Source organism: Camellia sinensis, chromosome 15, assembly GCF_055761805.1.
Source record: "Camellia sinensis isolate YWXY chromosome 15, ASM5576180v1, whole genome shotgun sequence".
Lineage (NCBI taxonomy): Eukaryota > Viridiplantae > Streptophyta > Magnoliopsida > Ericales > Theaceae > Camellia > Camellia sinensis.
Window position 1 is genome coordinate 136125719 of NC_138975.1, and position 25781 is coordinate 136151499.

Below are 25781 nucleotides of genomic sequence, written 5' to 3' on the forward strand. Positions count from 1 at the left end.
CCGGGGATACCGTGAGACAAGGGAGAGTTTTTGCGCTTGTTCCGGGCGATACACGGAATGCCAATGCAGTTGTCTCAGGTACTATTTCTATATGTAATCAGGATGCTTTTGTGTTAACTGACTCCGGATCCACACACTCTTTTGTGACATGTGCATTTGCATCTAGGCTGAATAGACCCTTAGAACCATTGCCATATTTGCTATGTGTGTCAGCTCCATCTGGGGAATCTGTATTGTGTGAATCTATATATCAATTTTGTGAAATGTGTATCGAGGATGCTATCCTATATATAAATTTGTTGCCCTTGAACTTTAGGCATTTTGATGTAATTTTGGGCATGGATTGGTTGACTAAGTATTGTGCCACCATTGGTTGTGTGACAAAACAGGTCGTGTTTAAACCACCAGAACAGAAAGAAATTGCGTTTGTGGGAAACGGGGTAGTGCCTCCACCTTACTTGATATCTACTATGAAAGCATGTAAACTACTCAGGAAAGGGTACCAGAGTTATTTGTGCTATGTGTTGTCTGAACAATCTGTAAATGCTGAATTGAATGATATCCCTATTGTTAGAGACTTTCCAGATGTATTTCCAAATGAATTACCAGGGAGGTAGATAGGGAGATAGAGTTCACTATCGAGACCGTACCAGGCACCCAGCCCATTTCTAAAACTCCCTATAGAATGGCTACTGCTGAAATGAAGGAACTGAAAGAACAGTTGCAAGACCTGCTTGACAAGGGGTTTATTCACCCTAGCACTTCACCTTGGGGTGCACCGGTACTGTTTGTGAAAAAGAAGGATGGAACTTTACGTTTGTGCATCGATTATCGGGAATTAAACAATGTAACAATAAAGAACAAATATCCCCTACCCCGTATTGATGACTTATTTGACCAGTTGCAGGGATCACAGGTGTTTTCTAAGATTGATTTGGGATCCGGGTATCATCAGCTGAAAGTTAAGGCAGAGGATGTTTAGAAAATCGCATTCAGAACGAGGTATGGACATTTTGAGTTTCTTGTTATTCCATTTGGAGTGACTAATGCTCCGGTAGCATTCATGGACCTAATGAGCCGAATTTTTAAAACCTACCTTGACGAATTTGTTATGGTTTTTATTGATGACATTTTGATATACTCTAAAGATAGACTTGAACACGAACATCATTTGAGAACTGTTCTGCAAATACTTAGGGAAAGGAAATTGTTTGCTAAATTAAAGAAATGTGAGTTTTGGCTGAATGAGGTTGTTTTCTTAGGGCATGTGATCAACAAGGAAGGAAATTCGGTGGACCCCCAGAAAATAGAGGCAATTGTGAATTGGCCTACACTGACAAATGTGACAGAAGTCCGCAGTTTTATGGGTTTAGCTGGCTACTACAGGAGGTTTGTGAAGGACTTTTCGAAGTTAGCTGTGCCTCTTACCCAACTGACACGCAAGGGGCAACCTTTTAAGTGGAACGATGAAAGAGAATTAGCCTTTCATGAATTGAAAACAAGATTGACCACTGCATCGATTTTGACACTACCTTCAGGTACGGAGAATTTTGTAATTTTCAGTGATGTATCTTATAAAGGTTTGGGTTGTGTGTTAATGCAGAACAGAAAGGTTATTGCTTACGCCTCCCGATAGTTGAGGCCACACGAGAAGAATTATCCAACGCATGACCTAGAATTGGCCGTAGTTGTTTTTGCTTTGAAAATTTGGCGGCATTATCTGTATGGAGCAAGGTGTGAAGTCTACACGGATCACAAAAGTCTGAAATACTTTTTTACGCAGAAGGAATTGAGTATGCGACAGAGAAGATGGCTGGAACTGATAAAGGACTATGATTTAGAGATTCAGTATCACCCCGGGAAAGCTAACACAGTTGCTGATGCCTTAAGCAGAAAATCAACAGGGAGTATGGCTTGTTTGCTTACTGAACAGAAAGAGATCTTGCAAGATTTTGAAAGATCTGAAATTGAAGTGGTAATGTGTGAACAGAGCGGATTGATAGCGCTATTACAGCCGAACTGGCAATCATTGAAGAAATTAAGCAGAAGCAGAAGGAGGATGAATTCCTCAAGAAAGTGATTGATGAATTTGAGACAAGTCCGAAAGTAGAGTTTGGCATTGAGAATGAAGTATTGAGATTTCAGAACAGAATGTGTGTCCCAGATATTTCGGAACTAAAGAAGAGGATTTTAGATGAAGCCCACAGATCCGTATTTGCTATGCATCTGGGTAATAATAAAATGTATCGGGATTTGAAACATACTTATTGGTGGCCTAAAATGAAGAAAGAGATTGCAGAATATGTGTCCAAATGTCTTCAATGTCAGCAAGTCAAAGCTGAACATCAGAAACCAGGCGGTTTACTTCAACCCCTTCCTATTCCTGAATAGAAGTGGGAGCATGTGACTATGGATTTCGTGGTTGGCCTACCTCGGACTTCTCGAGGTATGGATTCTATTTGGGTTGTAGTTGATAGACTGACTAAATCTGCACATTTCCTACCAGTCAGAACCACGTTTAATGCTTATAGATTGGCTACTATTTATGTTGATGAGATTGTCTGTTTACACGGAGTCCCGGTATCTATTGTGTCGGATAGAAATCCGAAATTTGTATCTAGATTGTGGAAAAGTTTGCAGGAAGCTATGGGGACAGAACTAAGGTTCAGTACTACATTCCACCCACAGACAGATGGGCAATCAGAACGAACAATACAGACTTTGGAAGATATGCGCAGATGTGTGCTTTGGATTTTCAGGGGAGTTGGGAAGATTATTTACCACTTGCAGAATTTGCATACAATAACAGCTTCCACTCCAGCATCGGTATGGCACCATATGAGGCTTTGTATGGTAGGAGGTGTAGATCACCTATTTGTTGGACAGAAGTCGGGGATAGAGCTTTACTTGGGCCTGAAATTGTGCAAGACACTTCTGAGAAAATCAAGATCATTCGGCAAAGGCTCAAAACAGTTCAGGACCGACAAAAGAACTACGCGGATGTTCTAAGAAGACCTCTTGAGTATGAGGTCGGTGACCATGTGTTTATTCGTGTGTCACCAATGAAAGGCCAAGTCAGGTTTGGAAAGAAGGGCAAGTTGTCGCCCCGTTACATCGGGCCGTTTCCAATTTTGGAAAGGCTCGGTCCAGTTGCTTATAGAGTTGCTTTGCCACCGGGATTTGAACAAATCCATAATGTGTTTCATGTGTCGATGTTGAGGGGTTACCTCCGAGACCCGCTTCATGTGATTGACTATCACCGGGTAGCTTTGGATGAAAATATGGAGTACGCTGCATGGCCGGAACGAGTTGTTGACCGACAAGTGAAGCAACTGAGAAACAAGTCCATCCCAATGGTGAAAGTTGAATGGAAAGAACACTATGGGACGGATGCCACGTAGGAAAAAGAGGAGGAAATGCGACTACGCTATCCACATTTGTTTCCCGACGAAGGTAAACTAAGTTTGGAGGACCAAACTTCCTAAAGGGGGGAAGACTGTGATACCCCTGTTCCGTGGTATGCTAATTGGTCATTAATTTGAGTATGATTATGTGATTAATATGATTTTGTGTGCCATTATGTGAATATATGTGGTTTTGAATTTCTATCTGTTCACCGTAGGAATATTTGTTTGACTAATTGCTTTGGAAATTAAATTGAAGGCCTTATCGGCCACAGAACCCGAAATTGATTGCGCCATTGTGATTGGCATAATTTTTAGAGCCTACGGTGAAGTTTAATTGAAAAATTGATTCGGACCAAATTAAGTTGATTAAATTGGTGAATTAGTGCCCAACTATTTAAAATTATTAATTGTGGCTAGTGGGATTTGTTGTATTTGAGCACTACACCCTCATTTCTCTCATTTAGCTTCATTTGGATGATGAAAAACTCTAAGAAGAGGGAAAGGGGTCGGTTAGAGAGAGAGAGAATGGAGAAACTTGTGCAATTTTTGGCTCAAGCTTGGGGATTTGAAGATTTAACTCAAGATTTGGTTGTAGATTGTGAGAATTAAGCCTCTTGGTGAGTGATTCATGAATTTTGAATTGTCATCTTGGGAATTCAAGTTTGAATGATGGTTAAGAACATGGATTAGTTTGATTTTAAGGAAATTTGATTGATTTTGTTGTATTGAGACCCATATGTGCATGCATGTGTATAATTGCTTTGAATATTGCATGTTTGAGCTCAAAGGGTATGATCCATGTAAATTTGTAGTTGAAGCTCATGTTTTGATTACCTTTTCATCATCTAAGTTGAGAATGAGAGTAAGAAGCCACATGCATGTGCCATTCAAAAAGGTATAAGTGTTAAATGCATGAATTTGTTATGTTAGAGTGAGTTTGATGTGAGATTGGGGCATGCATGTGATTTATTTGTGAAATTGAGCCTCATTGAGTTGTAAATTGGGGTTTATGCCATGTTAGTATAATTATATCTGAGATTTGAGCCATTGCATGCAAGAAATGTTGATTGGAAGGTCGAATTGAGCTCAAAGAACAATTCTGGGTTTTCCAGAATTTTGATGTCCGCTCGAGCGGGAAATACGTGCTCCCAGTACTTTTTGCAGACTTGGTGTCCGCTCGAGCGGGATATTTCATGCTCGAGCGTGGAGCTTTGTAGACAGGCTTTCTGCTCGAGTGCCCTATTTCACACTCGAGCTTATTTTTCATGCAACCAGTACTTTTGCAGGCCTTAAAGGTCCGCTCGAGCGGGGTAGTCCACGCTCGAGCGGGGACCCTGTCTTCTGAAATTTTGTTTTCACATTCTGTGTTTTGTTTTCCATTCTCTTTCACTTGCAAGCACTCTTAGGCATGTGTTAAACATTGTAAATGAGTTAAAGAGATAAGAATAAAGCATAAAGAGGAAAATGTGAATTTAGAACGGATTGAATTGTTAGTGACCCTTTTGTGTTCATGGAATGTGTAGGGTCAAGCTCCAGGGCAAATCCACAAACCGATCACTGTGAGTAATATCTGAAATATGTTATTGTCCAATTGCTTACTTCTACGTAAGTTTTGTAAAGTTCATTGATGTTGAATGTTGGACAAAGTTTGAAATGAAAGTCTGAAAGGCTTAAATGCCAGTTTGAAACGAAAGTCTGAAAGGCTTAAATGCCAGTTTGAAAAAAGACTTAAATGCCAGTTTGAAATGAAAGTCTGAAAGGCTTAAATGCCAGGTTGATATGACAAGTCTGAAAGGCTTCAATGCCAGTTTGATATGACAAGTTTGAAAGGCTTAAATGCCAGTTTGATATGACAAGTTTGGAAGGGCCGAAAGGCTAGTCTGATACGAAAGTTTGATAAGGCCAAAAGGCCAGTCTGATATGAACGTTCGAAAAGGCCAAAGGCCAGTTTGACATGAATGAACTGGGCCCAAGGCCGTCTGATGTATAATGTTCCAATGTATTTTCTTTATTTGATATCATTCACTGGGCTTTTGTTCACGCTCATTCATGTGTTTGTAGGTGAGCCAAGAGAGGTCCAGACCCAGCCCCAGTGAAGTCTGTATGGGACAACCGAGTTTTGGAAAGTCCGCCTATGTGTCTCACGCATGAGACTCACCTTCGCCTTTTTGCCATTTTGTTCTAAGTTGTTATGTTGGCGAAGTATTTGAATATGTCTGTATATAGTTTACATGGGTTGACTTAATTTTGGATGATCCTGTCTATACAGAACTTTATGGTACTGTGTATCTATTGTGAGCTATTAATGTATATGTGTATGGTTTGTTTTAATGTGCCATGTAAGCACAACTCTAAGGACAAAGTTTTAAATTGCTTCCGTTTGGCCCCCAATTATCTCTGTTAAAATATGTTGTTTTGGTTTGAGGCCGTAGGTAATCTTATGATTACTGGCCGGTTATGTCCTTAACCCACGGGGGCGGGTTCGGGTCATGACAGAGCTGCTTCTCGACCCCGCCGTGGCGTTGCCCCGTGGACCCCCATGAGCTGACCGGGCAGCTAGATCCTCGTCATAATCAGCGAAGTGGCAATCTTGAAAGAATTAACATCAAAAAACTTCTCTGCAAAGCACAATTTGGGTTGGATTCACATCTAAAAACTCATAGCCTTACTGAAATAAAAAGTACGAAAACAAATACAACTTAAAGGGGTTTTGTCAAACGGGATTGCCAAGAATAAAAACCTAACACACTGTATTCGACAGATTTGGTAGGAGCGAATATCGTCTTAAGGAAAGCGACATTGTAACGCGCCATGAAGCAATACTAATTATTTTCTGTTTTATCTGTTTTCATCTCATTTACCAAATTTGCACCAACATTGAGTGAGCTCAAACCAAGCTCAAATTTATCAAATATTTAACATTTAAGCTTGACTTGAACTCGACTCAAACTTAAGCTCGATTAATTCTTAATAAACAAGTCTGAACACTAAAAAATTCGGTTCAACTCAACTCGTTTGTAACCCTAAGCACAAGAATCTAGATTAAGTTAACCATATGAGAGGTCAAAAGCCAATTATTTGCCAATTTTAGAAATTATGTCTTCAATTAACAAAAATCAAGTTAACAACAACATTGATAACATTACACACAAAAAAATTATTCGAAAAATTAAATAAGTGGATCGTATTTATTTTTTGATGTGACTCATACCCCATTATTGAATTTCATCATACATTTTCATTTTTAAACAATTTTCATAATATTTTTTTTTTCAAAATACATAACTTTTAATATAGCATCCAAGGTCATGTACATATGGTTGAAATTAAAGCCCTTGATTGTACTCTGTTCTATCCCTGACTTCAGAGGTAGTTGAAGACAAAGCAAGACACTTGCTTTTGCTTGAACTAAAGTTTGTCTTTCTTGTGCATATCAAACCACTACATAGTATTAATTCTTTCTACAAATGCTTCTCTCCTCCAAATTCACACCTCTCTTCTCTCCTCCCCTGTTTTGAATATGAATAATAGATTAGGGTGTACATGAGAAAAAAAAAAATTATTTTAAGGTTTAATACGTATTGTTCTTATTAATAAATTTATATTAAAATATAATAAAAATTAAAATTTATAAATTTAAATTTAGCATTGTGAGATATTTTTTAGGTTCCAATAGAATGCCGCCTAAGGAAGACTTGACATTTCATTGGGTGGCCTGGCCTGGCCTTCATTGTAGTATAATTTGCGATATGCAAATACCTTTTCCAGTCAAATTTGTCAACGAGGTTTGTTTGATTACCGTATTCAGAAATTATTTTTAGATATTTTTTTGTTTATTTTTACTGAATTTTGTTTTCATATTTTAGAGTTTTTTTTTTTTTTTAGATACATCAAGATTCGATTCATCTAAAAGTGAACAAAATTTAATTAAAATATTAAAAAAATAAAATAAAGACAAACGAAAACCTGAACAAAAATGCATATAGATTTTTTGTTCGAATTGTCGTTTGTTTTTATTGATTTTTTAAATATTTTTAGGTAATTTTTTTTTAAAACTTTTTAGATGCATCTTGATTAGATACATTTAAAAAGTATAAAAAAAACTATTAAAATATGAAAAAATAAAACTAAACGAGAACTCAAGTAAAAATAATTATTGAAAAATCAAACCAAATAGATATCGAATTACGTAAATTTTGTGCACCCTTTTTTGGGACCAGATTGCCTCTGGATTGGAAGGTGTTATTCGAGTTCGTGGGGCTCATTATTGGTTTTGTTTTAATAATCTGAATTGTTTATTTTGTAACCCCTTCGTGTATGCACCGATAATAAAGATAAAAAAAATAAAAAAAAAGATGGATCCAATAATCGTAATATATTTAATTTATCGCATTTGTCAGTATAAAAAAAAAATCTATTTTCAAAAGTATATTTATTATCTATTTTTTAAAAATAAATATAATAAATTGAATAAGTTGGAATTATCAAATTATTGAATTGACATAATTAAGCAATAATTCTACACATTTAAGTTTGCGCGTTGGGGCCATTACATCCAACTCACGAACTGACTGTAACAAAATTTTCCAAAGCCAACACACTAGTTGAAATTTCTTCTTGAAAACAATTGCTCTGCTTTCTTACAAAATTATAATCATTATATAATTGCAAATGACCTGATCTGTATCAACCAAAAACAACACGCCTCTTCTCAGCATGCCTCCTCTTTGTGTTAATTTCATCATCACCATCTTCTTGCTCATCGTTAGTAGTCCTACATCACACGGCACCGACAATGAAAATTACACGACTTGCCACGAAAAAACATACGACTGCGGAGAGCAAATAAAAGAAATTAGATATCCCTTCTGGGGAGGAGATCGACCTCCGTTCTGCGGCGTTCAAGGTTTTGAGCTCAAGTGCCACGGCAATGAAAACACAACCATAGATATCGGGAAACAGCCATTTCGTGCTCTTCATATCAATCAATATAACATGACCATTGCTCGAGCCGATCTGTGGGATAATCTTTGCCCTAAAGAATTGAGTGAGACCACTTTGAATTTCACTCTTTTCGATTACGCTCCTTATCCGCATGTTCTAAATCTTACTTTGTTCCATGATTGCCTCCCTGACCTCGCATCTTATGATCAGATACAAGAACGGAGTCATTTTCAATGCCCCGAGGTAGCGGGGAGTCAGAGTAGTAGTAATATTAGTTTCTTCGTAGAAGACCCATATCCATATGACTGGTCTATTCCGAAATGTAAGAGCAGAATCAAGGTTCCAGTTTTCCAAGAGGCTCTTTATGCATTTTGGGGGGATAAACACATGACTGTGGAAGAATTGGTGAAGCAGGGATTTGAGGCTAATTATCATGAAATGGACAAATTCCATGCCTGCGACTTGTGCAATGCCTCTGGAGGGGAATGTGGGACTGACACTACTACAAATCAAGCAATTTGCTTTTGCCACGATGGACTTCAACCGCAAAAATGCCAAGGTGTGCATCTCCTTTTGCCATATTTTCTTATTTGACTTTTCAAAAGCATAATTTGTGTGTTTCTAGCAACTTTTTGATTCAAAAGGGTTATTAAGGCCACGTTTGATTCATGAATTTGGAGAATGATTTGAAAATAGAAAGGGAAAATGTATGTGAAATGTAATTTTATTTCATTCATATTTCATCATTTTTTCCTTTTATTTTTTCAAATCTTTTCTCAAATCCATAAATCAAACACAACCTAAAATGACATATTCTAAAATTTTAGAGTGAAGGGACTAATTTGATACAAATTGAACACCAGATAAAAATTACACAACAAAATAACACATAATAAATAAATAAATTAAATTAATGTTAGGTTTTTATTCTTGGCAATCCCGTTTGACAAAACTCCTTTTAATTGTATTTATTTTCGCACTTTTTATTTCAGTGAGGCTATGAGTGTTTAGATGCGAATCCAACTCGAATTGTGCCTTGTAGAGATGTTTGTGATGCTAATGCTTTCAAGATTGTCACTTCGCTGATTATGACGGGGATCGAGCAGCGCCCCCGAAGCAAAATGCAAAATTGCATTCGAAGTTGCATATCTGCCCTTGCTCACTCAAGTGAAGGAGTTCTCGCTCGAGCGAAGGCTGCGTCTGTAAAAAACCTGAGAATGATGATTTTACGCTTGAGCGCAGGATGTTTGGCTCGAGCGAAGCCACTTATGGAAAACACGCGTTTTTGGTTCCTCGCTCGAGCGAGAGGTCCCTCGCTCGAGCGAGAGAGTCCTCGCTTGAGCGAGCTTCACAATCCCAGATTTCTATAAGTTTAGTCCAAAACTAGGATTACTCCTCCAGATCTTCTTCTTGGATATTAAGGTTTATATCTGGGGATATTTTACTAGTTTTCTTTGATGTTTTGATTGAGAAACAGACTCATGGTTTAAAGAGTATACATCAAAGGATTATTTGTTTATTCTACACAAAAGAGAGAGTTGTTCTTTGGTGAATTCTGAAGAATTCGAGCCTGAAGCTTTGGTGGATTCTGGAGTGGCTCATCGTCAAGACAATTCCGAGGTGAAGACGGGATTGGAAGAGACACATAGGGGTTGGTTCAATTCGGGCGTGGATTTGCTAGGTAATTGAGAGTATACCTGTGTAATTCCTTTATGTCTTTTTAGTAGATTGTTTTGTGGCTTTTGCCCGTGGTTTTTTTTATCACAATTGGAGGCGTCCAATTGTGGTTTTTCCACGTAAAATCGTTGTGTCGATTTGTCTTTGATTGTTTGATTGGGATTGTTACATACTGCTTAAAATTGATACATAATTACAAATCAACATCTAAGGGATTTCTAGATTTTTCAATTAACATTAAAATAATTATAATACTAACTCAAAATAACACGGAACTATATTGACCACATACTGCGTGATCTATGGGCAACACAATTAGAATTGTAAACTAACCGAATTGTTTATGAACAGTTTAAGTTCGATTCATTTAAAGTTCGAGCTTGATTTTTAAACTCGTTTATTAATTGAGCCAAGTACGAGTAGTCCCAAGCTCAGCTCGATAAGGCTCGTAAACATTAAAAAAAAATAATAATAATATTTACTTCAAATAAATTTTCAATAATATATTTTAATTTTTTATTTGTGTTCAATGTTTGTGTAAATTTACATATTTGATTGATGAAATTTATTATTAATATATGCATTCTTGTATATTTTGCTCATAATTTTTTTTTATCCTAATAAGTAAATTAATATAAGTTTTTTTTTTTTTCAAACTCGAGAGCGAACTTGGCTTGTTTATGTGATTGAGCAAGTTCAAACTGAGCTCGAGTTTATCAAATATTTAACGTTTAAGTTTGACTTGAATTCGGCCCAAGCTTGAGCTTGATTAATTCTTAATAGACAAGTTTTAACACAAAAAAATTCGGTTCAACTCGACTCATTTGTAGCCTTAAGCACAATATCTGTACTTTGAGATATCTTGTAGGAAGAATTACTTAACAGTTGAGCAGAGGGGAAAAAAAAAATTACAAATCCATAAGGGGTACAAGTGATTTTGTGATCAGGCGCAAATGAAAATTTGTGAAGGTACAAGCCTCACTTACACCCCTCCATATAAATGTTTTTTTTTTTAAAAAAAAAAAATAATAATTCCCTCTATCTTCTAATTTAGCCATATAATGATTGACTCCATAGATTTCTTTAACCAAAGGCATGAAGTCAGACTTTCTTTTAATGGGTACATACTTGACTCCATAGACTTCCTTTTCACTTCTCATAAGCTCATGGACTTTGGCCCATAAAAGTTTACTAGTGATGCAATTGAAAAAAACTATAAGAGTACATAAAAATGAAATAAAAAAACATAAAAAGTTGTCTTATATTCGTTTGGGAAGTTGAGTTGCTTTATTTATTTATTTATTTTTGACTATTTTAACCCCAACTAAAAAGTTTGTTTGGATTGGTTTTTTTTTTTTTTACTTTTTTAACTTTTGTGAAAAAAAAAATGAAATAATTATGATTTGAATGTAACATTTTGTTTTATTAATTTTTTAGTATGCTTTATCTTTTTATGACTAATTTAGCCAAAAAACTAACCCAACCCACATCGTAAACGACACCATAATCTCACACCATATTCCCTGTTTATTGTACAATTTTTTAAAATGCAACAATGATACATCCATCTAAAATTAGAGTTATAGTGAGGTGGAAAGTCAAAAAAAATAAAATAAAATAAAAAAAAATCAAAACATCACATCAGATGGGTCCCACATACACATTAGAGCTATTAGAGCTCCAAAACATTTTTGTTTTAAGATGTGGTTACCAATGATTTGTTTTAATAGGAAAACATATTAAGATAAATTACTAATAGGTCCTAATAGTTTGATTTAATTCTTATAAAGTCCTATTGAAAGTTAGTCTTAGTAAAAGCGTCACTAAAAATAAATTTTCGTGACTTTTTTTGCATATTTCGCTAAAAATTGATAAGTAGTGTTTTTTAAATTTTTTTTTTATTTTTTATTTTTTATTTTTTATTTTTTTATCACGATTCTTATTAGTTGTTGCTAAAACTTACAATTAGTGACTTTTTATATGATAATTTTTTCAAATTGTCACTGAAAGTTAAAAATTAGTGACTTTTTTTTAAACTGTCACTAAAATTTATAATTAATGACTTTTTGTGACAAAATTGTCAAACTGTCTCCGAAAATTAATAGTTAGTGACATTTTTTAATAGTATTTGATGAAAAACGTTATTCATTATCATAGGATCTATTGAAAAATAAGTCCACTTATTAAGATTTACACGTAAATTTCCCTTAAAATTTGAAGAGCGTATATAGACTTTATAGGCAGTGCATTTTAAATTTTTTGACGGTGATTAAATTTCGGAAGTCATTACTACATGAGATACAATTACTTTCTTTTTTATTTTATTTTTTATTTTTTAAAAGGATTGCACTGGTATAAAAATAGGTTTTACCAAAATCTTCACAAGTTTTGTTTATTGACATAAGAGTACCTTTTGCTCACAAGTCTTCAATTTTGCATCAGTTGTTGAAATCTCATCTCACTATTGAAAATTCTATGTGATAAAGTTATGGGTAAAATCAAAAGAAGCTAGAAAAGAGAATTGTGACACCATGATTGAAATGAAAAAATTCCAAAAACAAATAATAGAAGGGAAAATGTGTTATTCATATATTTATTTTTTTAGATTGGGGGAAAATGTGTTATTAAATGACTAAAATGTCATTTTACTCCTAAAAGTGATAAAGAGTACAAGAAAAGCAAAATGTAAATGGAAGATCAAAAAGAGAAAAACAAAAGCGACAAACATCAAATTTGTACTATTTCATTTAGCCTTCTAACAAGCTTAGAAAATGTTCTATTACCGAGACTAGGGTGCAATTATTGTGGGCTTTGTTGCTTAAAAATTATGTCTCTTTAGACTGGTTTTTGGATATTCCTTTGCATTGGTCACTAGGCTAGCTTTATATCATAGGAGAGTCCGCTTTCCTCTTTCTTTATTGATTTGTGTAGGGATTTACAAAGCAAAAGAGAAAAAGTAGTGAAATATAAATGAAATACATGTACATTTCACTCACATTTTCTTTTTTCCTTTCTAAATTCCTATCCAAACAAAGTCTCAGTTAATGGTGTGTTGTTATGTTTTGCAGGTGAAAATAAACAATTGACATTGAAAGTTGCCACAGGTATCCTACTGAAATTTTATTGTCTATCCTTAATTTAGTAATGCATAAAAACTTTAATCATTTTGTTTTCTTTGTTCAAGGTTTGATCAATTTCATTATAACTAAAACATATAGTTTATGATTCATATTTGTTCATTGTAATTTTCTGTGAACAACTGAGTTAGTTTTGATTTTTGTTAACATAATTCTTGCATAACTTCACAAAATCTTCACAAGTTTTGTTTGACATAAGAGTACCTTCTGCTCATGAGTCTTTAATCTTCTGTCAGTTGTTGAAATCTCATCTCACTATTGAAAATTCTATGTGATAAAGCTATGGGTAAAATCAAAGGAAGCTAGGAAAGAGAATTGTGACACCATGATTGAAATGAAAAAAATTCCAAAAACAAATAATAGAAGGGAAAATGTGTTATTCATATATTTATTTTTTAGATTGGGGGAAAATGTGTTATTAAAGGACTAAAATGTCATTTTACTCCTGAAAGTGATAAAGAGTACAAGAAAAAAAAATGTAAATGGAAGATCAAAAAGAGAAAAACAAAAGCGACAAACATCAAATTTGTACTATTTCATTTAGCCTTCTAACAAGCTTAGAAAATGTTCTATTACCGAGACTAGGCTACAATTATTGTGGACTTTGTTGCTTAAAAATTATGTTTCTTTAGACTGGTGTTTGGATATTCCTTTGCATTGGTCACTAGGTGAGCTTTATATCTTAGAAGAGTCCGCTTTCCTCTTTCTTTATTGATTTGCGTAGGGATTTGCAAAGCAAATATAAATGAAATACACATACACTTCACTCATATTTTCTTTTTTCCTTTCTAAATTCCTATCCAAACACAGCCTCAGTTAATGGTGTGTTGTTATGTTTTGCAGGTGGAAAGAAACAATTGATCTTGAAAGTTTCCATAGGTATCCTACTGAAATTTTATTCTGTCTTTCCTTAATTTAGTAATGCATAAAAACTTTAATCATTTTGTTTTCTTTGTTCAAGGTTTGATCAATTTCATTATAACTAGAACATATAGTTTATGATTCATATTTGTTCGTTGTAATTTTCTGTGAACAACTGAGTTACTTTTGATTTTTGTTAGCATAATTCTTGCATTACTTCACAAATTTATTTTTGGCTAGTCAGAAATTTTAACACTACCAGACTTCTTTCATTTTTTATGTAGTCATTTCAACGGTTGGAGCAGCAATTTTATGTGCATTTCTGATTTTCTGGTTTAGAAAGAAAACCTCAACATACAAATCAATATTCTTTTGGAGGAAATCAACGATGGAAGATGATAATGTGGAAGCTTTCTTGAAAATTAATGGATCCCATGTGCCACAAAGATATAGTTACTCAAGAATAAAGAAAGTAACAAATTCTTTCCAAGATAAACTCGGGAAAGGCGGCTATGGTGATGTGTACAAAGGCAAGCTTCTTGATGGACGTCTAGTGGCTGTCAAGCTTCTAAATGAAACAAAAGGCAGTAATGGAGAAGAGTTCATAAATGAAGTTGCAAGCATCAGTAGGACATCCCATGTCAACATTGTAAGCCTAGTAGGGTATTGTTTCGAGGGTCGCAAAAGAGCTCTTATCTATGAGTACATGCCAAATGGATCTCTTGAGAAGTTCATACACAACAACAAATCACAAGAGACAAATGACTACTTAGAATGGAAAACAATGCACAAAATTGCAGTAGGGGTTGCTCGGGGATTAGAATACTTGCATCGTGGATGTACAACGCGCATTTTCCATTTTGACATAAAACCCCATAACATTCTTCTAGACAAAGATTTTTGTCCGAAGATTTCCGATTTCGGGCTTGCTAAATTATGTCCCAAGAAAGAGAGCATCGTATCCATGTTGCATGCTCGAGGAACTATTGGATATATAGCGCCTGAAGTTTTCTCTAGGCATTTTGGAAGGGTCTCACACAAGGCTGATGTGTATAGCTACGGAATGCTAGTTCTAGAGATGGTTCAGGGAAGGGAAAACAATGGACAATCAATTGAGGACACTAGCGACTTATATTTCCCACATTCGATCTACAAGAAGCTAGAATGTGATGAAGATATAGGACTTCATGGGATTGAATCTGAAGAGGATGAAAAAGTTGCACGAAAGATGATATTAGTTGGGCTATGTTGCATACAAGCTAATCCATCAAAGAGGCCGGCAACTAACAAGCTGATTGAGATGCTTGAAGGAAATCTAGAATCTTTGCAAGTTCCCCCAGAACCATTATTATCTTTACCTTCAAGAACACCAATTGCAACTTCTATTATTGAAATATCAGGAGAGATTGAATCCTGTGAGGTTGAATCAATGTAATAATGTTTTTCTAGGTTAAAAACATCATGGAATGCAAAGCTTATGTAGAATAATATCATGTGAAATAGATTCCTCAAGACCCTCAGGGCGTGTTTGATTCGCTGGATTAGGAGGGGACTATCCACTATTTGGATTGTAATCCAAATAGTGCTCCTTATCCGCCGTTTGATTTTTTTTTAGTCGGCCGGACTCCATGTCCGGCCGGACTCCTTATCCCCCATATGGGGGACTATTGTGTCCTAGGGGAGGGGGGGTATGGGATAGTTTTTGGGGGACTATCCACTGTTGGGATTAGATGATCAAAATGACCATTTTGACCCTTTACTATTTAATTATGTATTATATTTAATAAAATTCAATAAAATTTAAATGTTTCAATTTAAAAATAAAATAATTTTATTTAGCTTTTTATTGATGTTTTATTTATTTAATTTTTTAAAATTATTTTTTATAGATATTTTATTGATGTTTATTTTAAAATTTTGGTTATATTTTATTTAATTTCATTATTTAAATTTAATAGATGTTTTATTTAAAATTTATTTAAAATTTTAATTAAAAAAATAATATAAATTTTTTATACAGGTTATACAGTATTTTATTAAATCAAATTTAGTGGTTATGCAAGTTATACAATAATGATTTATTAAATAATATAAAAAAATAATGTCGTCTGTATTTTATTACATAATTTAGTGGTATTTGTTATACAGTAATGATTTAAAACAAATTTATTTAAAATTTTAATTAAAAAAATAATATAAATTATTTATTGATATTTTATTTATTTATTTTTTAAAAAATAAATTTATTTAATTGTGTAAAAAATAAAATAAAATAAATTTTTATTTAATCTAGCTAAAAATAATTAAAATATTAAAGATATGTTTAATATTGCTATTACTTAGTAAACAATTGAAAAATGGTAAAATAGTCTTTTGTTTATTTATCCTATCCAGTCCGTCCAACCAAACGTTGGATTCACTAAAAGTAGTCTTTTCCAGACATCTAATCCCATGAAAAAACAAACACAGGATACATATCCAATCCAACCAAATAGTCCGGGGGATTCACAGTCCCAGGACTAAAGTCCGATGGATTCTAATCTCCCCTTATCCAGTCCGTCCAATCAAACACACCCTCAAAGTAGTGAAATTTTGTTTGAAGTTGCTATGTTAATTGTTGTCCAAGCATATCTTTGATTCTTCACTATGAATTTGTCATGACCCGAACCCGCTCCTATGGATTAAGGTCATAACCGGCTAGTAATCGAGTGATTATCTACGGCCTCAAACAATTCTCAGACATATCTCAACAGAGTTAAGGGGCCAAAACAGAAGAAATTTTAAAAACTTTGCCTATAGAGTTGTGCTTACATGATATAGCAAAATCATTCCAAAGGTATTTCATAATAACTCACACAAACCGTAGAGTTAATCTATATCCAGGAACTTTTAGTTATGCAGTCAGCCAAACAAAACTTATATACAAAGGTGATTCAATGTTTTCGCCAACAAAGCAAAAATATAACCAAAGAACAAAAAGGCAAAAACAAGTCTCGTGCGTGAGACGTTAAGGCTAACTCCTCAAAACTTTGACTTTTTTCCACATACTTCACTAAGGCTGGATTTGAACATCCCTTGGCTCACCTACATACACATGAATGAGAGTGAGCGAAAGCCCAGTGAATAATATCAAGTAAAGAAGATACGTGAATGAAGTTCGAAACAGTTATACATATATCAGACGGCCTTGGGCCAATTTATGGTTTTATCTAGTACATTAGACGGCTTTAAGCCCGAGCATGTCATACGGCCTCTGGCCCATTCATTCATGTCCGACGGCCTTTAGCCCAATCATTCATGTTCGACGACCTTTGGTCCAATCGATTATGTCCGACGGCCTTTGGCCCAATCGATTATGTCCGACGGCCTTTGGCCTAATCATTTGTATCCAATGGCCTTTGGCCCAATCAATTATGTCTAACGGCCTTTGGCCCATTCAATAGTGTCCGACGGCCTTTGGCCCAATCAATGGTATCGAATATTTGTCCACAATTCAAATTAACAAACTTATGAACTCAAATAGGAGTAAACAATTGGACAAATAGTATACTTCAAAATATCTTTACTAAGATATTACTCACAGTGTTCTGCCGGTGGATTCATCCTTATGCTCGACCCTACATAAATCATAACACAAATTGGGTCACAAACAATTCGATCCGGTCTCAATTTATTCACTCCTCTTAGGCCTCTTTCTTATCTTCTTAATCCATTCACAATGCTCAATGCATGCCTAAGAGGGATTAGAAATGAAAAAGAACAGAAAATGAAACACCAAACGTCCGTTCAAAATTTCAAAAACAGGGCTTCCTGCTCGAGCGAACCCCCTTTGTCTGCAAAAGTACTGGTTGCCTCATTTTCGCGCTCGAGCGTGACTTCGGACTCTCGAGCTGAAAGTCAAAACATGTGTCCGGACGCTCGAGCGTAACTATTCCCGTTCGAGCGGACATCAATGTCTGCAAAAGTTCTGGAAGCTAACATTTCACGTTCGAGCGGCGCTTTCCACGCTCGAACGGACATGCCGAATTCTGAAATTTTCAGAATTGTTCTTGAAGTTCAAACTTGATATTCAAAGGCCCTAAACTCATGATTTTGGTTCAAAAACATGGAAACACATTATATAATATGAGAATATAAGAATATGAGACCAAATTGTTCAAATTCATGGTCCTTTTCCAAAATCATTTTGAGTTCTCTTCATAGGTTTCGAAACGCATGTATTCAACTTCATACAAACTCCATATCTTCATCAATTATGCATGCATGTGAATTCTTGACTCCAATTCTATTCCAAACGGTACAAATGACACTTATAATTAGGAAACTCATGAAAATTATGCATGCATGTGAGATTTGGTGCTCAATTCTTCTTGTTCAACATGATTCATGCTTGAATGTATAAAATCATGGCAATTATGCACATGCATGTACATACAAGCTCCAAATTCATCAAATTCAACTCAAATTATGTTTTGATTACCATCCACCTTGAATTCATAAAATTACAACCTCAAACTTATGAATCAATGCTCAATTACTCACCTAGGAGCTCCAATCACCCAGATTCTAGTTAGTTCTTTGAGTTTAGCTTCCAATTCTCAAGCTTTGAGCCAAAACTCATAATTTGAGCCCTTCTCTCTCTCTCTCTCTCTCTCTCTCTAGAGTACACTTCAGATTTTGAGTTCAACAATGAGGAACTTGAGTGTATATTGGCCTATTTATAGGCTTGCTTAATCATATTGATTAAGTCTAAGTAATGGCACTTCTAATTAATCGTTCTGAATCTAATTACTTTGATCCGAATAAATTTTCAATTAAATTTCACCATAGGCTCTAAAAATTATGCTAATCACAATGGCATGGTCAATTTCAGTTTCTGATGCCTCTACAGCCTTCAGTTTAAATTCTAAAGCAAAAAATCAAACAAATTTTCCTACGGTGAACAGATAGAAATACAAAGACATATATAATCATGTAACTATCACACAAAACCATATCAAGCATATAATCACAATCATAATTAAGATCAATTAGCATAATATGGAACATGGTTATCATAGAATTGCTGTCCTAAATTTTTTATGGTAAAAACAGAGCAAGATGTCTACTGTAGTTGTAAATTTCCTTCTCTTTTCTTTTTCTTGTTACCCTTTTTTTCTTTTATTACACAAAAGCTGCAATAAATCAATTTGAACAAAAATTAGAATTCTTTCCATGAACAAAACTTCTAATTCTTCTATTATAAGGTATGGGGAATGCTACTAGACTATGAGATTGGTTCTCAGGTTAGTTTGTCCATTGGACCGAATACCGAGTTATCAAAAAAAAAAAAAGATACGGAATTTTTTTCTGCTATCATAAATTCGGGAAAGAACAAAAATTAGCCTAATCATCATCCCATAGTCTAAAGAAATTAGATTAATATCTCTGCCACATTGATATGATTCTCCCCTTTCTATGCATAACATAGTGAGCCCAAAATAGGATATCTTTCTCTTTTTTTGTTTCCTTTTTTTCCCAAGAAAAATGATTGATTGATAATTGTATCTTAGATATTCAGCAGCAATTGGATCTTGGATCTTACTCCTTTAACAGAAAAGGCACATCTAACATGATCGGCTACAATGAGATTAGCATTAGGACTGTAAGTGTGGTGTCAAAAAATCTAGGAAAAAGATAATAATAATCATAATAAAGCATTAACTTCATATGCAACCTCTTTAGCAGTAGATTATTTTCATCTGGTTCCCTATGATGAAATTTATCCATGATCACTTTTCCTATAACTCCAACTCATTATAACAGGAAATCATTGGATGCACTTGGAATGTCGGGTGACCTAAATATTGTATTGTGGTATTCCTACAACACGTGCACGTGTTGATCTAAGAACACCCAATAAATTCTTCGATTATATCATGACATTATCATTGGTAGACCATGAAAATGAAAGCATATGACATTATCACAAATATGATCTAGTTTTTGTTTTAACATTTTTCCCAATAATTTTCTCATTTTCCCTTCTGCGTTGTGAAAAAAATTCTCTCGATCAACCCAAATTTGTCGGCATGACAATTTAAGACCCAGAAATTGGGCATGGTTCATTTCCTAGGTTTAAGAACAAATAAAAACAATGAAACAATGAATAGAAAAAATAAAATAAAATTCAATCGACTTATACAATGAATGATTTTACCACTATATACAAAGGCATTAATATAATTCGGAGTAACTTTCATATTCGTGATGGAAATAATATGGCATTATCTCCCAAAATTTACTATAATATGGATCTTGACTGCATTAAAATGATACATTAACTTAGCTACTACTAGCATTAGATGTGGTACTTTCCCTGTTAACCCAATTTTCCCTCAAAGAATTAGGCAAAAGCATCAGTGGATCACTCTTCAACAACACAACATGATCAGCCGATATATCCACCTCCTTGGAAACCTTCCTATCATAACCCACACTGCTAATTTCATCAAAAACCTCCAACACTTCTTTCATCGATGGCCTCATATCGCTCTCATTCTACAAACACCGAAATGTCAGCTCAGCAACCACTTTGATCATCTCCCTCACCTTATAATTCGGTTCAAACGCAAGGGACAGGTCAACAAGCTCATCAAGTTCATGATTTTGAATCTTATTAATAGGCATATTAGACAAATTAATTTCATGGCGATGCCTTGTAATGTCCACAGTTGGCTTAGATGAAATAAGCTCAATCAAAATAACCCCAAAAGCTATAAACATCACTCTTATTAGTAAGTTGGTAACATTCATGGTACTCAAGGTCCACATAACTCGGAGTACCTTGTGGGGCCGTGGACACATGGGTGGCATTAGTTGGGAAAAGACGAGAAATTCCAAAATCAGCAACTTTAATGCAAAAGCTGCTGTCGATCATGATGTTGTTAGTTTTGACATCGTGGTGAATGATGTCAGAAGCATAAAGGTAAGCCAACACGCTACCGGTTTCAAATGCAATGCTCATTCTTGTAGTCCAAGAGAGGTGTCACGACCTAAACCCGCCCCTATAGGTTTAGCGTCGTAACTGGTCAGTAATCCTCGGATTACCAAAGGCCTTTGAACAGATTATCACATAATAAGGGGCTATGAAAGCAAATATAGAAACATACATAGTCCATAGAGCTGTGCAAACATACATAGGACACATAATTTAAAACCTTGTATATATATACACATATATGACATCATATACATCCATCCAACCTTGTCACAATACACAAAGCAGAACAAAAGAATTGGTTACAAAATAACAAAAGTCTTAAGCTTATGCCTTGGTTTACAAAACTTGACCGTTGAACTCTTTCCGGAACCTCCTTGGGAGGCACAATGGTTGGCCGACAAAATAGAGACTCCAGATCATCAACTCTGAGCCTCGATCCCGAGCCTGGTCGCCTACATACATAATATAAATAGTGAGCGAAAGCTCAGTAAATAATAACAGAGTAAAGATTTTAATGAATGATGTCCAGTTTCGTATCATATTAATAAGAGAGATAAGCATAGTTGTATTAAAAACAGAGTCATGTTCATATTCATATTCAAATCATGTGTGGTACTTCCATTTGCATTGACATATCACTTTGGTCAAGCATATCAAGTTCCATAATGGAACCTTCGGTACCGGGTAACATATGTCATACATGGACCACAGTATTGTTTCCCCCGGGCAAGGGCTTGGGCCACGGTATTGTTTCCCCTAGGCAAGGGCCTCATGACCATAAGCCACAGTATTATGTTCCGAGGGCAAGGGCCTCTGCTAAGGATACCACAAATACATTTCAAAGATTTGGATAATCATTCATGGAATCTCAAAATAGCCTCTTGTACTATTCAGAAACAGTTCATATCATATCATAATGTTCCAAAAATATTTCATATCAAACATAGCTTTACTAAGTTATTACTCATAGATAGTTATACAGAAAGCTTGATAGCAACCAATGGATCAACAGCTCACGACGGATGACCTACACAAACATAACAGATACACATACTGAAACACACTCTCAGATCGTACTTAACTTATTTCACTTCGTTCTTCGTGTGTTTCTAAGTCTTATCGTCATTATTATGTCTTAATATTGGCCTAGGAATGCTTAGGATGCAATGAGAATGCTAAAATGCACTTGAAAATACTTAGTCAAATATGCTGAAAACAGTGGCCTCGCTCGAGCACAACTTCCTTCACTCGAGTGAATGTTCAAACATGTGAGTGGTCGCTCGAGCACAACTTTCTTCGTTCGAGCAGTCTGCAAACTCTACAAAAGTACTGGTTGCTTGATTTTTTCACTCGACACATGCTCAATGGTCACTTGAGCGTGAGACTGAGGTCTTCACTCGAGCACAACTATTGTCGATCGAGCGGTCTGCAAAATGTGTAAACTTTTGGGAGCATGCATTTTACGCTCGAGCCAACTTTTGGTCACTTGAGCGGAGGTGCAAAACATAAAGTGGTCGCTCAAGCATAGGATCTGTCGCTCGAGCGGAGAATTAGAATTCTGGAATTTCCAGATTTGCTCCTAAGTTCAAAACTCGACTCCAAAGCTACAACTCTTGATCTTTTGGGCCAAAAACTTAAGGAAACATATATAAACTTGTCAAACTTCAAGAATTCAAAACCATTTTGCAAAATCAAGGCCCAAAAGTTTGCCAATTGTGCATACTCAAACTTAAAATTTCAAGAACATAGCATGTATGAATTTATCTTGGCTTCAAGGCTTTCAATACATGAGTTATTGAGGTAACTTGGTATGAAACTTCATGAATTCTCAAAACAAAGGCAAGATGAACACATGCATGTGGAAATTCTTTGAAATCAAACTCAAAACTTCTTGAATTATGCATGCATACAATGACTTTTCCCAAATTCCTTCATCTAAGCTCAATTCTCATGTTTAGCCATCTTAATTTCTTCAACTCTTTCTCATATGTCTAGAATGCAAAGTTTAGGGACAAGATTCTTACCTAGAGTCTTAAATTCACAAGTGTAGAAGCTTAAACTCCCAAATTCTCCAACAATTCCTAGCAATTCCCCATTTCCTAGCTTTTGATCTCAATTTTCTTCCCTCTCTCTCTCTCTCTCTCTCTCTCTCCCCCCCTCCAAAGTATGGAATGAAGGTGCAAAATGAACTAATGGAGTCAAATTAGCCTTATATAGGCTCAATTAACGAGGCTTAATTAAACTTGACTTACGTTAATCAAATTGATATTAATTATTCTAATTTAATTCGTTCCGAATCAGATTTCAATTCAACTTATCATAAAATTCCAAAAATTTCAAATAACACATAACCGTAGTCAATTTTGTGATCGGATGCCGATAGGGCCTTCAATTCGCAGAACAAAACAGAAACACAAATAGATATTCTTACAACAGACATATATAAATGCAAATACCATATAGTTCATGCAATTAACACATGAATTTATCATAATTACTTATTAGGCATATTTAATCATGGGTTAATAGTTAATCACGGGTCGGGGTTGTTACAGTCTTCCCTCCTTAAAGAGTTTGGTCCTCCAAACTTGAATTACCTTCTATCTGCAAGAATACGGGGTCCAGAGGGAATAGGTCAAGGTACTTTTTCATCATGTCTTCTTCGATCTCCCAAGTTGCATAAGTCCCTCCATGGTTTTGCCAATCAACCTTCACCAATGGAATTTTCTTGTTTCTCAATCGTTTGATTCTCCGGTTACCAATTTGGGTTGGCCATTCTTCATATGTGTAGTCATCCTTCAAAAGTACGTGTGTTGGCTCAATAACATGTAATGGGTCCCTCAAATAGTCTCGGAGCATTAAAACGTGGAAAACATTGTGCATATGTTCCATGACTGGCAGTACGGCTACCTGATACGTCATCGGGTTAATTTTCTCGAGGATTTCATATGGCCCAACATATCTCGGTGCCAATTTGCCTTTCACTCCAAACTGCATTTGCCCGTTCAGAGGAGTTACCTTAATAAACACATGATCCCCGACTTCATATTCTCGCTCTCTTCTTCGGATATCTGTATAACTCTTTTGACGGCTTTGTGCAGTTTTCAATCTTTGTTGAATCAATTTCACATTTTATGTCGTTTCTTGCACAAGTTCCAGTCCCAACAAAGGTCTATCACCTACTTTGGCCCAACAGTTCGAAGAGCGGCATTTCCTACCATACAAAGCTTTAGAAGGAGCCATACTAATACTCGAATGGTAGCTAGTGTTATACACAAACTTGACCAATGGTAAGTAGGTCTCCCAATTGCCTTGAAAGTTTAACGCACACATCCATAACATGTCTTCCAATGTTTGAATAGTCCATTCAGATTGCCCGTCTGTCTGTGGTTGATAAGCACTGCTTAGTCTTAGTTCAGTCCCCAAAGCCTGTTGTAAACTCTGCCAGAATTTCGAAGTAAACTTGGGATCTCTGTCAGATACTATAAAAACTAGAACTCCATGCAATTTCACAATCTCATTGACATACAAATTAGCCAACTTATCCACATTATACAAAGATTTGATAGGCAAAAAGTGGACAGATTTAGTTAAACGATCAACAATGACCCAAGTAGAATCCATACCTCAAGAGGGGTGAGGCAGTCCAACAATGAAGTCCATGGTAATATGCTCTCATTTCCATTCCGGTATCGGAAGCGGCTGAAGCAATCCAGCGGGTCATTGATGCTCGGCTTTAACTTGTTGGCAATGCAGACATCTAGCCGCATAGTCAGCAATACTTTTCTTCACTCCAGGCCACCAAAAATTTTGTTTCAAGTTATGGTACATTTTTGTATTTCCCAGATGCATAGCAAATTTTGAATTGTGAACTTCAGTCATAACACATTTTCTCAAATTAGAACAACCTGACACACAAAGTCTATTATGAAATTTCAACACATTATTGTCAAATGCAAATCCTGACCTCGGTTTTGAGTCAATTTCATCCACAATCTTCTTCAGAAATGCATCTTGTAGTTGTTTCTCTCTAATCTCTTCAATAATTACAGGCTAGGCAAAAATAGCAGCTACAACTCCACATTGTTCACGCAACACAATTTCGATTCCATCTATTTCCAAGTCACATAACAGTTCTTTCTGACCGGTGAGCAAACATGACAAATTGGCAATGGATTTTCGACTTAAAGCATCTGCAACTATATTGTCTTTCTTTCCCCGGATGGCACAGAATTTACAAGTCATAGTCTTTTATTAATTCAAGCCACTGTCTCTATCTCATGTTCAATTCTTTCTGCGTAAAGAAATATTTCAAACTCTTATGGTCGGTATACACTACGCAAGTCACACCGTCCAAATAGTGTCGTCAAATTTTTAGAGCAAACACCACAACTGCTAATTCAAGATCATGTGTTGGATAGTTCTTTTCATGTGATCGGACTTGTCTAAAAGCATACGCAATCACCTTCCCATTCTGCATCAATACACACCCCAAGCCTTTGTAGGAAGCATCACTATAAATCTAAAATCTGTCGGTTTCATTGGGTAATGTCAGAATTGGTGCAGTTACCAGTCTAGTTTTCAGTTCTTAGAAGGCTAATTTTCGCTGATCAGTCCAATCAAATAGTACATTTTTCTGGGTTAACTGTGTCAATGGCATGGCAAGGTTAGAGAAGTCCTTCACAAATCTGCGGTAGTAGCCAGCAAGTCCCAAAAAGCTTTTTATTTCTGTCACATTAGTTAGTCTTGGGCAGTCTACAATGGCCTCGATTT

At 35.4% G+C, this 25781-nt stretch overlaps 2 protein-coding genes across 2 annotated transcripts; one reads left to right on the forward strand and one right to left on the reverse strand.

The window, feature by feature from the left end:
• The first annotated feature begins 8021 nt into the window (after nucleotides 1-8021).
• LOC145813408 (LEAF RUST 10 DISEASE-RESISTANCE LOCUS RECEPTOR-LIKE PROTEIN KINASE-like 2.4) lies at nucleotides 8022-15852 on the forward strand. The gene is made up of 4 exons (XM_082908745.1): nucleotides 8022-8910; nucleotides 13097-13132; nucleotides 14009-14044; nucleotides 14311-15852. Exons 1-4 carry the CDS (start codon nucleotides 8124-8126, stop codon nucleotides 15459-15461), a joined length of 2010 nt encoding a protein of 669 aa, XP_082764871.1. The 5' UTR covers nucleotides 8022-8123; the 3' UTR covers nucleotides 15462-15852.
• A 4498-nt stretch (nucleotides 15853-20350) lies between these two features.
• LOC145813324 (uncharacterized) lies at nucleotides 20351-24632 on the reverse strand. The gene is made up of 4 exons (XM_082908607.1): nucleotides 24192-24632; nucleotides 23606-23999; nucleotides 20618-20781; nucleotides 20351-20566 (listed from the first exon to the last, which is right to left on the reverse strand). The coding sequence occupies exons 1-4, from the start codon at nucleotides 24630-24632 to the stop codon at nucleotides 20351-20353; spliced, it is 1215 nt and encodes a 404-aa protein (XP_082764733.1).
• Nucleotides 24633-25781: the final 1149 nt, after the last annotated feature.

What these genes read in the sequence shown, in the direction of transcription:
- LOC145813324 (XM_082908607.1), bottom strand. Translation starts at nt 24,632, where the DNA reads ATGGATTCTACTTGGGTCATTGTTGATCGTTTAACTAAATCTGTCCAC. An exon ending in CGTATTCTTGCAGATAGAAG is followed by an intron (nt 20,782 to 23,605) that starts GTAATTCAAGTT and finishes TGATGTTTATAG; the next exon opens with CTTTTGGGGTTATTTTGATT. An exon ending in CGTTTGAACCGAATTATAAG is followed by an intron (nt 20,567 to 20,617) that starts GTGAGGGAGATG and finishes CGGTGTTTGTAG; the next exon opens with AATGAGAGCGATATGAGGCC.
- LOC145813408 (XM_082908745.1), top strand. Translation starts at nt 8,124, where the DNA reads ATGCCTCCTCTTTGTGTTAATTTCATCATCACCATCTTCTTGCTCATC. An exon ending in GACATTGAAAGTTGCCACAG is followed by an intron (nt 13,133 to 14,008) that starts GTATCCTACTGA and finishes TATGTTTTGCAG; the next exon opens with GTGGAAAGAAACAATTGATC. An exon ending in GATCTTGAAAGTTTCCATAG is followed by an intron (nt 14,045 to 14,310) that starts GTATCCTACTGA and finishes TTTTTTATGTAG; the next exon opens with TCATTTCAACGGTTGGAGCA.